At 39.9% G+C, this 15,530-nt stretch overlaps 1 protein-coding gene across 1 annotated transcript in view; it reads left to right on the top strand.

The window, feature by feature from the left end:
* The window catches only part of CCDC38 (coiled-coil domain containing 38), a 65,934-nt gene that overhangs the window by 46,822 nt on the left and 3,582 nt on the right, over window positions 1–15,530 (top strand). Inside the window, exons 11-14 of the mRNA XM_025402286.1 lie at window positions 3,719–3,788; window positions 5,426–5,577; window positions 6,901–7,036; window positions 13,148–13,353. Of these exons, the coding sequence (XP_025258071.1) occupies window positions 3,719–3,788; window positions 5,426–5,577; window positions 6,901–7,036; window positions 13,148–13,353 (564 nt within the window). The remainder of the gene's footprint in view (window positions 1–3,718; window positions 3,789–5,425; window positions 5,578–6,900; window positions 7,037–13,147; window positions 13,354–15,530) is intronic.

The raw sequence follows: 15,530 nt of genomic DNA, 5'->3' as shown, positions 1-15,530 counted from the left end.
GATGGGAATTGTGTTAAGTCTTTTTATGGGTTGAATTATGTCCCCTACAAAGATAAGTTGAAATCCTAACCCGGCCGGGCACGGTGGCTCAAGCCTGTAATCCCAGCACTTTGGGAGGCCGAGACGGGCGGATCACGAGGTCAGGAGATCGAGACTATCCTGGCTAATACGGTGAAACCCTGTCTCTACTAAAAAATACAAAAAAACTAGCCGGGCGAGGTGGCGGGCGCCTGTAGTCCCAGCTACTCAGGAGGCTGAGGCAGAAGAATGGCGTAAACCCGGGAGGCGGAGCTTGCAGTGAGCTGAGATCCGGCCACTGCACTCCAGCCTGGGCGGCAGAGCGAGAATCCGTCTCAAAAAAAAAAAAAAAAAAGAAATCCTAACCCATGGTACTATGTACATGACCTTATCTGGAAAAAACATATTTTTTATTACACCTTTGCAGATGTAATCAAGGTAAGATGAAGTCATTAGGGTAGACCCTTAATTCAGTATGACTGGTGTCCTTACAAGAGAAGAGACACAGAGACACAGGGAGAATGCCATGTGATGACAGAGATTGAAGCGATGTGGCTGCAAGCCAAGGACTGCTGGCAACAGGAGCAGCTAAGAGAAAGGCATTGATAGATTCTTCCCTAGAGCCCTCAGAGAGAACATGGCCTGTTGACACCTTGATTTTTGACTTCTAGCCTCCAGAACTGTGAGAGAATAAATTACTGTTGTTTTAAGCTGTTGTTTGTTACATCAGTCCTAGGAAACTAACACAACCCTGTATATCAATTTGGGGAGAACTGATTTCTTTACTATGCTACATTTTCCAATCCATAAACACAGTCTGCCTCTCCATTTGTTTAGATCTTCTTTGATTTCTTCAGCCTTCTGTAGTTCCCAGCTTACAAATCCTATACATGTTTTGTTAGATTTATAGCAAAATATTTTTGTCTTTTCTTTTTGAACAAGTGTAAATGGTATTGTACTTTTTATTCTGGTGTCTATGAAGTCATTGCTAATATAGAGAAATACAATTGATTGTATACCCTGACCATACTGAACTCACTTATTAGTTCAAGAGTTTTGTTTTGTTTTTAAAGATTCCTTTGGATTTTCTACGTAGACCATTATGTCATTTGCACATAAGGACAGCTTTATTTCTTCCTTTCTGATCTTTATGCCTTTTATCTTTTTTTCTTGCCTTATTGCAATGGGTAGAACTTTCGATGTTGAATAAGAGTAGATGGAGCAGTTATCTTTGTCTTGTTCCCAGTCTTGAAAGGATTTAGTTTTTCACCATTAAGTATAATGTTAGCTGGAGGATTTTTGTAGATGTAGATACTCTATCAAGTTAAGAAAGTTCTTCTCTGTTCCAGTTTTCCTGAGAGTTCTTATCAAAATGAGTGTTGAATCCTGCCAAATGCCTTTTCTGCATCTAGATGCACACAGTAACATGCAGACACCACATTCGCTCCCTCAGAAAGCTCACCACTCTCCTAGTCTCATCCATTCATTCAACAAATATTTATTGAGTGCCCTAACAATAAATAAAAGACCATCTCTGCCCTCAAGGGGCTTACCATTTAGGGAGGAAGACAGACAAGTTGATTGCAATACAAGGTGATAACGTTATTAGAAGGATAAGCCCAGAGTGCCACAGGCATGCAAAGGTAGGACTCTTAACCCAGAGGAGAGGTGAGGGCATGGGAGGGCAAGGGCAGGATCAGCGAATGTGCTTCAGAGCAGGTTGCCTCTAAGCTGAGTCTATGAGAGGAGGAGGAGTTAGTGAGGACAAGCTCTGGAAGAGGGAGTGCTTTCTGGTACAGAGATGACAGAGTTTGGTTGTGTCAGAATGACTGGTTTATCATTCTGGGTAAAAAGGGGAGAGGCTCAAGGAGTATATGGGCACTGCACCATAAGCAGGGAAGTGGTGATACTATCTATCTAAGCAGTCTGTGCTTTGTTCCAAGGACCCTGGGGAGACACTGAATGTTTTAAGCAAGAGTAAGACAGAGACCCAATCCTATTTGCACTTTAGAAAAATGGATGTGGCAGTATTTTAGAGAATGAAATGGTGGAGGACAAAACTAGAGATACAGTGGCCAGTTAGGAGCCTATTGTCGCAATTCAGGTGAAAGAGATTGGACTGCCTAAACCAGATAATGGCATCGGGAACAAAGAAGGAAAGGCTGTGAGAGACATTAGGGAAGTGGCATTGACAGGACTTTGAAGGGCTTATGTAAAGATTGAGGGAAGTGTCAGGAAAAGAGAGTGGTTACAGATAACTCCCAGATTACTAGCATGGTCTTGCCATCCAATAATATTGGGAATCCAGTAAGAGGAGCAGGCCCGCCTGAGGAAAAAGAGAAGGAGTGTGATTTTGGATGTTCGTTTTAGCTCCCTATGGGACAGCCTTGTGGGTACTGACGTCCAGTTGAAGGTTGAACACCGAAATCTAGAGCTCAAGAAAGAGATAGAGATGTGGGAGTCATTGGTGTATTAGCAGTGGTTGAATCCATGAGAGGGATGAGGTCTCCCCAAAAGAATGGGTAGAAGGAGAAGGGAAGAAGACTGAGGAGGAGCCCAAAAGATGACAAAAGTATCAGAGAGGTGGGAAGAGAGTGACTAGAAAGTGATGTTGCTCAACCCAAGAGCAGAGAAGGTAGACTGTAATATCAAATGCTTTTTCAGGGTATGTTTCCCTAAAACTAATCTATGTCCCTGGCCTTTTCTGTTTTCCCACACCTTCTCTCCAACTGCTCAACAGGCAGCTCCAGGTGTGTATTTTGTCCCCTCAAACTCAACATGAATAAAGCAAATATTAATCTTTTTCTTATCCCATCTGTAAGCCATTTTCCTTCCTATGAGTGCTACCTCCATTTTTCCAGGCTCCAGACCACAAATGTTGGAGTCATCTTTGTCTCTTCTCTTATGGCCCCAAGACCCCTTTCTATTTTTGGTTCCCATTATTTCGTTCTTCCATATATCTCTAAATTCTCCTCCCTCCCCATACACTTACTCATCGTTGACATCATCACTGCCCTCTATCTGAAAATGTTAATGACCTAGATCACACCAACAGCCAACTTACTCTGTCCCTATCCCTGCCTCTTTAATATTGCAATCAGTTTCCATTCATCTTTCTTACAGGATTTTTCCAGAGCCACTTTTCAAGCCACATGATTATGCTTTAAGGAGGTACCTCATTGTCCATCGCCCCAACCAACATTTTGTCAGCCTGATTGGAAGATATTTTGAGAAGTAAAATCTGCTCTTAAAGAGAGAAGCATTGCCTTACTTGGGGACAGTCAGAAGGCTGTGATACAGCTTTCACTTTGAGCAGTAGAGCACATTTAGATTCTCAAGAAGAATGTATTCAAAGGGACAAAGGGATGAGGCAATGTAGGCTGTCATGTATTTCTTTGAAAATAAAGTTACCTTACTTTATAGATACACCTCAAATAATTGGTACCATATGGTATGGCCCTCCCATGTGGTCTCATTGTTTGTGTATGTCAGCTTTGTCTGGGACAGAATCCAATTTTCTTTTGTATATTCATGGAATCCATTGATTTCTGCAATCAGCAGTTCCCTAAAAGGCTAAACTTGCTATTGAAAATAATTATGTTACAGTTGCATTCCAAAGACAATTTAGAAAGGAATGCAAACCTGTTGACAGAAAATGGCTCACAAATCAGACATTTTCTTTTTCTTTTTTCTTTTACAGCCTGACTGAAAGTTTCGGTTCAGAAGACAGTTTGGAATTCCTTTTAGATGATGAAATGGACTTTGATTTGGTAACTAGATTATATTTGCTGGTTTAAATATTGTGTTTGGTGAAAAATATCGATGATCATTTATTCTTTTGAAATTAAAATATTTCATTCAAAATATTGCACAAAACCTTCCAGAAAGAAATATAATTTTGATACTATTCTCCAATTGGATATGTAATTTATCTTTGTCATAAGACATTTTATAAGTATCTAGAAGAAGGTAATGGTTTAGGATATATATATTTTATATATACATATATAAAATCAACAATCTTCTGGTAAAAATAGCCACTTTCTGATTGCATTTTATTGGGACTTGTGATGTATTGGGTAGCTGAACCATAAAATAAATAGGCCTTCAACAAAACAACCCTTTATTGCTGCAAGATTGACTTTGAGCTAACATCACCCTAAATGCAACCACAGAAACTCAAAAGGGACAACAAATACCATTCATTGTTGTATATTACACACTTTACCCAAGTCATCTTTTTAAAAAATTGTGACAAACAAACATATAAAAAATTTACCATTTTAGCCATTTTAAGCGTGCAGTACAGTAGTGTCAACTATAAGCAACAGATCCCTAGAACTTTCCGATTCTGCAAAACAGAAACTCTATACTCATTAAACAACTCCTCTTTTCTCCCTCCCATGGCCCCTGGCAACTGCCATTCTACATTCTGTTTCTAAGAGTTTTACTATTTTAGATACCTCATATAAGTGGAATCACTCAGTATTTGTCTTTTTTGTGCCCGGCTTATTTTACTTAGCATACTGTACCCAAGGTTCATCTATGTTATAGCACATGACAGGATTTCTTTCCTTTTTTTTTTTGAGACGGAGTTTCACTCTTGTTGCCCAGGCTGAAGTGCAGTGGCATGATCTTGGCTCACTGAAACCTCTGCCTCCTGAGTTCAAGCAGTTCTCTGCCTCAGCCTCCTGAGTAGCTGGGATTACAGGCATCCACCACCATGACTGGCTAATTTTTGTATTTCTAGTAGAGACGGGGTTTCACCATCTTGCTCAGGCTGGTCTTGAACTCCTGACTTCATGATCGGCCTCCCAAAGTGCTGGGATTACAGGCGTGAGCCACTGCACACGGCCGATTGCTTTCCTTTTGAAACCTGAATAATATTCCATTGTATGTGTATACTACATGGACTTCATCCATTCATCCATTGATGGACATTCAGGTTGCTTCCATGTCTTGGCTATTGTGAATAATGAGGAACATGGGTGTGCAAATGCCCAAGTCATTTTTTAAAAAAATGTTTAAGGTAACACATATAAATATAAAATAATTAAAATGTGGGGAGAAAATGACTTTCACTCAGCCTCCTGTCATCTTCTATTCCTTCTCCCTTTCCCTTTTTCCTGCACTTGCCTCCTCTTCTGCCTTTTCCTCGCCCTCTTCTTCCTTTTTTCTTCCCCATCCCTTTTTTAATACCCTCATCTCCCCACAACACTTCAAATGTGCTCTTTCTGAGAGCCAGCTCTCACTTGGAAATAGACGAGTTTCCCATACAAATCCCTACCTGCGTCTCCCTCATGCTTAGAAATACCTTCCTTTACCCCACTATATTTTCTAGATAAGTCACATGTGCATAGGTAGCATATTTTTAAGTAAATTATATTCTTCATTATTGATTAATTAGGAGCCAGCGCTTTATTTCAAGGAACCAGAGGAGTTACTTCAAGTCCTCAGAGAGCTGGAAGAGCAGAATCTTACTTTGTTTCAATATTCCCAAGATGTAGATGAAAATCTTGAAGAGGTAAACAAAAGAGAAAAAGTTATACAGGATAAAACGTAAGTCATTATAAACAAGTAGATTTATTCCATTAAGCAATTTCTAACCAGAGGCTGGGTCCAACTCATCCACATGTGGCTCTTCCTCGTGGTCTCTGTGAATGTAGGCTGGAGTTTTTAATAGTTTACATTGTGGAGTGCAAAAGGTAGATGTCACATTTACACAGAATAGACTGGCTTTAATTTTGTCCCTACTTCCTTTCACTTGTCAACATATTTTCCTAGCTAGTAACAATAAAAGATATTTTGAAAAAAGACTAAAAAGAATTAAAATGGTACCTACTGCCTTAACTTTTGTCCAGTGTAGTTTTCGCCCTTTTGGCTAGCTATCATTTACTTTACCAAATCATGCTGTGGGTGATAATGCTAACAAATGTATTGTCACTGGCCATGACTCTCAAAAAAAAATTTTTGTGATTAAATATTATATCATTTTATAAAGTTCCTATCAAGATATCAGGGCAAATATAGAAAGGATTTCTGTCAGGGGAAAGCGGCTGGATTTGATCCCTCACAAAATTCCTTCCTCATCTAAAAATATATAATATTACAAACTTGAAAAAGAGCTGAAATACAGAGAATAGATCTTTATATCTACTCATTGCAAAAATGTGTAGAATTATATCTACTCATTGCAAAAATGTGTAGAATCTTTTTTTTCAGAAAGTTTTCTGGGCCAGAAGATGAAAATCTTTTTAAACGATAGGTCAAACTACATTTAACTTCAAGACAAATTAATTTGTTCAGAAGGTAAGAACCTAAAAATCATTATCTCACAGCTACCCATTATCATCTGTGAGACTTTTTAATCCTTGTATCTTTTCCAGTCCTCACAGTGTCTGGTGGCCCTCCACCCACCTCCACAATAAGATTTTCTGGGACAGGGTGGGTGCAGGTGGTCAGGAAAGGGGGATCTATAGAATCCATCTCTAGAGGATCTTATCAGAATCTCTAGGTGAGGGAGTTAGGAGTCTATATTTTCCCTCTTGGCTCCCCAGATATTCTGATTATCAGCCACATTTGAGAACACTGGGTTCCTGATGCCTCCGCTCTGCTGCTATTTGGGGGAACTCAAGGGGAACCACAAAAGTAGGGGAGGGGAAGCAAATGCCTTCTGATGGAAGTTAAAAGCAGGATTTGTGCATGTATTTTTCTCATTTTAACTTGAAAAGTTGCATGTACTTTGGCAATGTCTTCAAATACAGACTTGTATTTGGCTCACATGGATTTTGACACATGATCTAGAGTGTTGAAGCTCCTGACTGATGGCTATTTCACTAACCACAAATTTCAGATGAGGGTCTCTTTCTTCTTTTGCAATAGAAACAGCAACATAGAGTTTCTTTTGGAGCAAGAAGAAATGCTTAAAGCTAATTGTGTGAGAGAAGAGGAGAAAGCAGCAGAATTGCAATTAAGGTCCAGGCTCTTTAGCTTTGGAGAATTTAATTCAGATGCTCAGGTAATCACTCTTTGCCTATGGTGATTTCATTTTGGCTCATGATTGTAATTTTTATTCCCTGTGTCGTAAGTATGTGAATAAGGGAGTTAAAGCAAATCACAAGTCCTAGATTGACGACAGAAGTGGAAAGCCAGCTTGGAATTTATCTTGCCAGTATGCAATAGCCAATGTACATAGGCAGAAAGCATTCAAATTGGCATTGGAGTTCTCTTAAAACGTTGCTCTATTACAATCCGTGATATTGACCATAGTTTCCCCTTGAAATACATTTATTTTAGTCAGAGCCTAGACATATGTAGTAATTCACTGTGTGTTATCATTTTGGTGGTAATTCAAGGAGTAATTAACAGAGCAAGTAGTGAATCAACACAATTAACAGGGACTCAACACTGACTAGAAAATTTTCCCAGCACCGAGCCTGTACTAGATTTCTGCCTCTTCAGGCCTGTGTAGACTCATTATCAAAACAGCTGTGATGTGTGCTAGTACACTTACTTATTGAGAAGTTCATCTCTCAGCTAGATGCAAACCCCCTCGAGGGCAGGGATTAACCTATTATTCTTAGTTCAGTTGAGGGTCCCCTTAAAAGTTGGTGCTCAATAAATGTTTATTGAACGAAGGATTAGGTTAGCTTTTAGACCCACAACCAGCTCCATCTAACATTGAATACCTTATAAAAACCTCAAATGAAATAAAAATTCAAAGCTAACATATGAGGCTAACATTGTTCTGAGACCAAACTGAGGGTCAGGCTGCTATTTCTCGTGGCCCAATAATGAGATGCAGATGAACAGGGGAGGAAGATAGTTTTGATTTCTGTAACTAGTTACAGGGAAAAGGCCTGGAAATTATTGCCAGACCAACTCAAAATTAGTTTTCCAGAGCTTATATACCTTCTAAGCTATATGTCTATGTGTAAGTGTGCATTCATCTAAAGACATAAGTGATTAACTTCTTCTCATCTATAACTAAGGCTGAGTCCTGAAGACCTTCCTCTGGAGCCTCAGTAAGTTTACCTAATCTAAATGGGTCCAGGTGCTGGGGTGATTACCCTTATCTTGTCTCCTGCTAAATCAGGGAGGTTTAGGTAGTTCCTTCAGACCCCCAGTAAACTTGTTTGTGGAGGCCTGGGGAGTTTCTTCACCCCCAATAAAACTTGCTTAATCCTAAATGGGTCCTGTTAAGAATTCCTTCATTATTTTGTCATACTTTAAGGCCCAGGAAAGGCCTAGGCAAAACTCTTGGTGGGCTTTTGTTACATTCCAGCCTTTGTATAAGGGCACTGGCTTTCAATATTGAACTTAACCACTCAGTCAGTACTGAAACGGTTGTTATGGAAGCCTGCGTTAGTGGGACTGGCCTGCCACAACATCACATTTATGGATGTGAACTTGATTTTCAAACAGAGGTTGAACTGGGGGAACTGCATCAGAAGAAGACTGTCCTCCCTTACCCACAGGTGAACAGGGTTACAAAAAGCACAAGCTGTTTATGGCTCGTACACACACACACACACACACACACACACTTTCCTAGGGGGTTATAGTGCCATGAGTTAGTAGGGGATGGGATTGTGCATTGCCGGAGCCAAGAAGTGTGATGATAGCCACCTTTCAATTCAGTGCTGTTTTTTTCCTAACCATTTTTTTAAAACTGTGGTACAATATACATAACCAAATTTACCACTTACCTATTTTAAGCACGCGATTCAATGGCATTAAGTACATTCTCAATGTTGTGGAACCATCACCACTATTTCCACAACTTTTTCATCATTTTTTCAACATAAAAATCTAACATCTTAACCATTTTTAAATGTACGGATCAGTAGTGTTAAGTACATTCACGTTGTTTTGCAATCTCCAGAACTCTTCATCTTGCAAACCTGAAATTCTATACCCATTAAACAATAACTTTCCATTCCTCCCTCCCTCTCCTAGCCCTTGGAAACCACCATTTTACTTTCTCTCTGAATTTGACTATTCTAAGTACGTCACAAAAAAAGAATCATACAATATTGGTCCTTTTGTGTTTGGTTTATTTCATTTAGCATGTTTTCAAAGTTCATCCATGTTGTAGCATGTATCAGGATTGCATTATTTTTATGGCTGAATAATATTCCATTGTATGTTTACACCATATATTGTTTATTCATTCATCTATTGATGGACACTTGAGTGGTTTCCACACTTCAACTGTTTTAAATAATTCTGAAACCAATTGACATGCAAAATGTCTGATAAATATTTGTGATATCTCCCCTCCTCCCTGCCCCACCCCAACTAAGCCCCTTTCATCCAAATTTGGTGCAACTATTAAAAAATAAAAGTGGCATTTTTGATACTCTTTAACATTGAGGCAACCAGATACCTAAAGAAAGAAAGTAGAATTGACATAAAATTCCTTTTAAAATGGCTATCCATGAAATTTTGATCGCAAGTATAAATTTGGCATTCATGTATTGCACACTCTGGAGAAGTGGGACTACTAATCCGTAGTGTCTTCTAGAGATGTGAAATGGGGGGGTGGGGAGGGGGAGGCGAAGCAGGAAAATTGGGAGGGAAGGTATTCTTAGGATTTTTTGCTTCTCTACCTCCATTTTTTTTCAGATCTCAGAATATACAAAACATAATCCTTGGAGTAAATTTAACTGCAGCTCATTTTTTAAGTTTCTTTTCCAGCTTTATTGAGGTATAACTGACATATCTGACTGTGATATTCATAAGTTATGTTGCTCTGGAGCTATCAGTATGAAATGAAATTTATTCTTTCAAAACTTCCACACTCTTAATGACACTTAATCCCCTAAAAATTTTGCCCTTGATCCAGTATTTTACTTTTAAAATAAAAATTTTTTTTTTTTTTTTTCAGAGACAGAGTCTCGCTCTGTCGCCCAGGCTGGAGTGCAGTGGCCAGATCTCAGCTCACTGCAAGCTCCGCCTCCCGGGTTCACGCCATTCTCCTGCCTCAGCCTCCGGAGCAGCTGGGACTACAGGCGCCCGCCACCTCGCCTGGCTAGTTTTTTGTATTTTTTAGTAGAGACGGGGTTTCACCGGTTTAGCCAGGATGGTCTCGATCTCCTGACCTCGTGATCCGCCCGTCTCGACCTCCCAAAGTGCTGGGATTACAGGCTTGAGCCACCGCGCCTGGCCTAAAATAAAATTTTAACTTCAAGTATAATGTAATGTTGAGAAGTGCACAAATCACAAGTGTACCTCTCAAGGAATTTCCTCAAAGCAAACACACCCGTGTGCTACCCCCCAGATCAGGGAATACACCATTATCAGCCCCTGCAAACCTTCCTCACACCTGCTTCCAGTCTTTCCCAGCCCTCTTTCCCACCGTCCTGACCTCTCATGCCATCAATCAGCTTTCCTGTTTTTGAACTTTATTGGAATGGAATCCTGTAACATGTCTGGCTTCTTTCTCTCAACACTATGTTTGTGAGATTCATCCACGTTGTTTAGTGTAGCAGTTGTTAGTTCTTCACCGAACATGAAATGGAACATAAACTGCTCCATTGTTCAATTTGAGGAATGTGTTTATCTCTGGTTTTACTGTTTTCTTTGCACAAGGAGCCGATGAGTTGCAATTGAGAGAACTGTGTACAGTCAACACACAGAATGTGACATGGATTAGAATGACAGAACCCTTGAGTTTGAAAAGTCTTTCATTGACATCTAGATATCCATCCCCGGCTTCCCCTCTCCAGTTTTGATACAATGATTCCTCCTAAAACACTGCTCTGGTCATATCACTTCCCATTCACTGTTGAAAGGCACCTGAAGTTCTCTGCTATCAGTCTTCCATAATTCCTGTCCCATTTACCCGGGCAGACGCTCTTGACAGCTCCTCCTCCGAGGTACGGTGGGCTGGGCCTGCCATCTGGGGGCAGTTCCAGGGATGGGGCTGAAACTTCCCTTTGCTGTCGTCAATTGGCCTGTGCCTTGTGCTCTCTTTTCTTTGCCTTTTTGCTTTGTCAGGCCAGGCTCTCAATCCCTTTTTCATACGTGAATACCTTCATTCATCTCATTCTCCTCTCCTGTCTCCTATCTCTTGTTCTTACCTTGTTATCTTAACAAAATATCTCTTCTCGCCATTTTCTCTCTTCTTAGAAGAGGGAATTTAAGAAAAAAAGGGGGAGGGGGCAGTGGTGTAGAAAAGACATCGTAAAAAGCCACTGCCCTGCTCAGCCATCTCTAAAGCCATCTAAGTGTTCAACAGGTCTCCTTCAGAAATTTCCATCAACTAGCAACCACTCTCATCTTAAAGTTGTTTTTCCTCAAAACCAGTGGTGAATATATTTTTAAAGTATTTTTCTCTGCTTTATTTAGTGACTCACGTTGCAGCAGTGTTGTTTTCATATGCAATTTACAATATTTCAATCCGATGGGTTACTTTTATTTTCTTTTATATTTTTCTATGTCTCCAAGGTTTAGAAAAAGAACGTGCTGTTACATAAATAACAAACATAGTGTTATTTTAGAGAAAGGGGAAAAGGGAAATTTATGGCCAATATAGGACTTTTGCTGTTTTCTATTATTATGTATTTCTCCAAGTTTTCTAAAAGGATCATGTCATTCATGTAAATAGGAAATATAATGAGTGTTACCTTACGAAGGTAAAAAGGAGCTTTATGCTAAACAGGACCATCAGAAAGCTTTTTAAGCTAGGAGGTGGAAGAGAAAAGCTGTTGGAAGTACACTCTTGATATCATATCTTGGGTTGTAATTGTGTTGGTGGCTCTGTAAGGTGTTCATGGTGCCAGGAAGGGCTTCCCATGGCTCCAGGAGCCACATCTGTCTTGAGAGTTATTTGTCGCTGGATTTATGGTGATGCTCATCTTCTTGAGCGGAAGCAGGAAATGGGGCAGAATACTACCTAGAGAGTGATTCACACTGCCTAGCAGTTTGTTGAGCTCCTCTTAATTGCAAACACCGGGTTCACAATGGTGAACGAGGATGACAATTTTCTTAGGGTCCTGAGACAAGTTATCTACCACCTTAAGAATCTCCACCAACAGTTAAAACGGCACAGTGTCGAGGTACAGGGATCAGCAAGGTTTGGCCTAAGCTTTTGTTTAGACTAGAATACTGCAACGGCTTCCCAACGAAAACAGTGAAAATGATACTTCTAAAAAGGCTTTAGTAGGCCAGCCTGGGTACCTGTTTGCTTGCAACTTTTTTTTCTGAGAGAATGCATTCAGTCATTTATTCAGCAAACATTTATCCAGTGCACAGTTATGTGCAAAGCACTGTTTTAGTCGTAAGTTTAAGCATAAGATGTAGCTCCTGCTCTCCTGGTCTATAAGGATAAGGCAGAGAACTATCATATAGGATGATTATAGTTTCACAATTATAACAGAGTAATATATGCAAAAAAGAAGGGAACTGGGTTACATATTGTGCCAAAAAGAAATGCATCTGAGCGGCAAAAAACGATTTAAAATGTTTGTTGCCTCTATTTGAATTCTTAGGGAGTCAGATATACAAAATCATTCAAGCAAAAAATATTCTGCCCATTTTAATTACTTTTTATATCTAGAGTTCAATATATTTTAAGAAAATAATCCAAGGTGTTACTATAGTAATGCTCTGACTATAAATTATGATATAAGTTAAATGTCACTGCTGCATTTTCTCAATGATCTGTTTTATTAAAACTTCTCCTTTAAAAAAGTAAACATCAGGCCAGGCACAGTGGCTCACGCCTGTAATTCCAGCACTTTGGGAGGCCAAGGCAGCCCGATCACCTGAGGTCAGGAGTTCGAGACCAGCCTGGCCAACATGGTGAAGCCCCATCGCTACTAAAAATACAAAATTTAGCTGGGCGTGGTGGCGCATGCCTGTAATCCCAGCTACTTGGGCGGCTGAGGCACAAGAATCGCTTGAACCTGGGAGGCGGAGGTTGCAGTGAGATGAGACTGCACCACTGCACTCCAGCCTGGGTGACACAGCGAGGCTCCATCTCAAAAAAAATAATAATAATAATAAAAAAAGTAAACATTTAATAGCATATACATGGGTTTTTACTGTAATATAGTAAAATGGTATTATATATTTATTGAATGTGCAATGTGATGTTAATGTTTTCTGCTCTTCTCAATCTCAGGAAATACTGATAGACTCACTTAGTAAAAAGATTACTGAAGTATACAAAGTCTGCATTGGAGATGCTGAGGATGACGGCCTCAACCCAATTCAAAAGCTGGTAAAAGTAGAGTCTCGCCTGGTAGAACTGTGTGACCTCATCGAATCCATTCCCAGAGAAAATGTGGAGGCAATTGAGAGGATGAAACAGAAAGAACGGCGGCAAAAGTATATTCAATAAGGATAAGAATGACTTAATGAGTAGCTGGTTTTGCTCAGATTCCACAAACACATTAGCAAGTCTCTTGTGTAATGCCATATTATAGGGACACAGTGAGGAGGAATGAAATCCAGCCCTGCTCTCCTCATACAGCTATTATTTAGCATGGAAGACACATTCATCAAATATTCTTAGGAAATAAATGTGTCATTACCAATGGTAATGAGCACTGCGAAGGAAGGAACTGGGTGAACAGAGTTCACCAGGGGCAACTGACCTAGTTTGGGATGGACAAACTAGCCTGGAAAAGCAAATCTTTGGTAATTATATAAAATTTATGAATAAGTAATTACATGAAAAGTTTTGACTACCTATCATGGGGAAGGAGAATTGCATTGGTGGTGAAGGACCCAAGGCATAGAATTAGGAGCCTGTCATGGGAAAACTGCAAGCAGACTCAATCTACTGTAGTTCTCCCATGAAGGGCTCCTAATTCCTAATGAATTGTTTGAAAGTCAGAGCTACACAGTGAGGGTTTTCCGCAGTGTATAACTGCCAACACTTACGCAACGTTCACTCATTTATTCCTCAAGACAACCACATGAGGATTTTCGTCCATGGAGCCCCACCCCATCCCTCATACCCTTGCATAGCTTGGTGCCCTTCAAAGGAGATCTGTGCATTGAGGGTGGTATGTCCTGACCGTGGCCTTTCAGAATGCATTCATTTACCAATTTCCATACCAAGTTAAATAAGAACTTTTATGGACAAACAGTTGTCCTTTGGTATCTGTAGGGGATTGGTTCCAGGACCTCCCAAGGATGCCAAAATCTGCAGATGCTTATGTCTCATGTAAGATGGCATATTTGCATATAACCTACGTATATCCTCCTGTATACTTTAAAATCATTTCTTGACTACTTAATACAATGTAAATGCTAGAGCTGTCATACTGTATTCCTTAAAATTTGTAGTATTTTTATTGTTGGGGCTTTTCTCCAAATATTTTCAATCTGCAGTTGGTTGAATGCCCAGAGGTGGAACTGTGAATATGGAGGGCCTACTGTCCTAGTTTGAGGCAATGATTATTGTAAATATGACCCCTAGCCTACTGTGGCATGTAGGGAATGTTTACAAGTGGGATGATGTTCATGTAATAGCAAAAAACATGTTGAGAGGCCAACTAGTACTCTGGGTACCAGGCTGGGGATTAGACCATGCTGAGTGAGTTCAGTTCAACTATTTATGACTTTGTGACCTTAGGCAACACAAGCACTCTAGGCGGTTTCCTTATCTGTAAAATGGGAGTAATAATGGTACTTACAGGTTGTTGTGAGGATTAAATTAGATGATCCAAGTAAATTACAAGAGCATGCTTGGCACATAGTAAGCACTCAAATATTAGCCACTTGTATTAGATATTTTGTTATTGCCTACTACTTTACAGATGTATGGATATGCTTACCCATAGTAAAAATGAAGTCCAGACTATATTACGGTGATTCTGATGGGATCTTATTGAACATAAAGCAAGCTTTAAAAAAAATTATAAATGAAAAGTTACTCCTTCCCTAAGATGACCTCATTATGACTACACTAACAGCACTTGCATCTTTTTTACAGTAAAAATATATTTGCATCAAAGTGTAATTACAACTCATTTTTAGCAGTGATACATGAATGTAATTCCAATTATTTACATTCTTCTTAAAAAGAATTTTAGCTGGGCCAGGCGCGGTGGCTCACGCCTGTAATCACAGCACTTTGGGAGGCCGAGGCGGGTGGATCACGAAGTCAGGAGATCGAGACCATCCTGGCTAACGTGGTGAAACCCTGTCTCTACTAAAAATAAAAAAAAATTAGCCGGGCGTGGTGGCAGGCGCCTGTAGTCCTAGCCACTCGGGAGGCTGAGGCAGGAGAATGGCGTGAACCTGGGAGGCGGAGCTTGCAGTGAGCCGAGATTGTGCCACTGCACTCCAGCCTGGGCAACAGAGCAAGACTCTTGTCTCAAAAAAAAAATTTTTAGCTGATTTTCCCCATGGTTTGGGGCACCTAATTTTGCAATAGAAATGCTCAGTACATGTTATTTCCATTCCCTAGTATATAACCTTACACTTAGAATATCATTAAATAGGTTCATAAAATAGCTATCACGTATTTAGTGCCTATTGCTCACCACTTTGTA

The sequence above is a fragment of the Theropithecus gelada genome, chromosome 11 (assembly GCF_003255815.1).
Source record: "Theropithecus gelada isolate Dixy chromosome 11, Tgel_1.0, whole genome shotgun sequence".
Taxonomy (NCBI): Eukaryota; Metazoa; Chordata; class Mammalia; order Primates; family Cercopithecidae; genus Theropithecus; species Theropithecus gelada.
The sequence above is the reverse complement of the archived record's forward strand: the minus strand, read 5'-3'. Positions and strand labels throughout refer to the sequence as shown.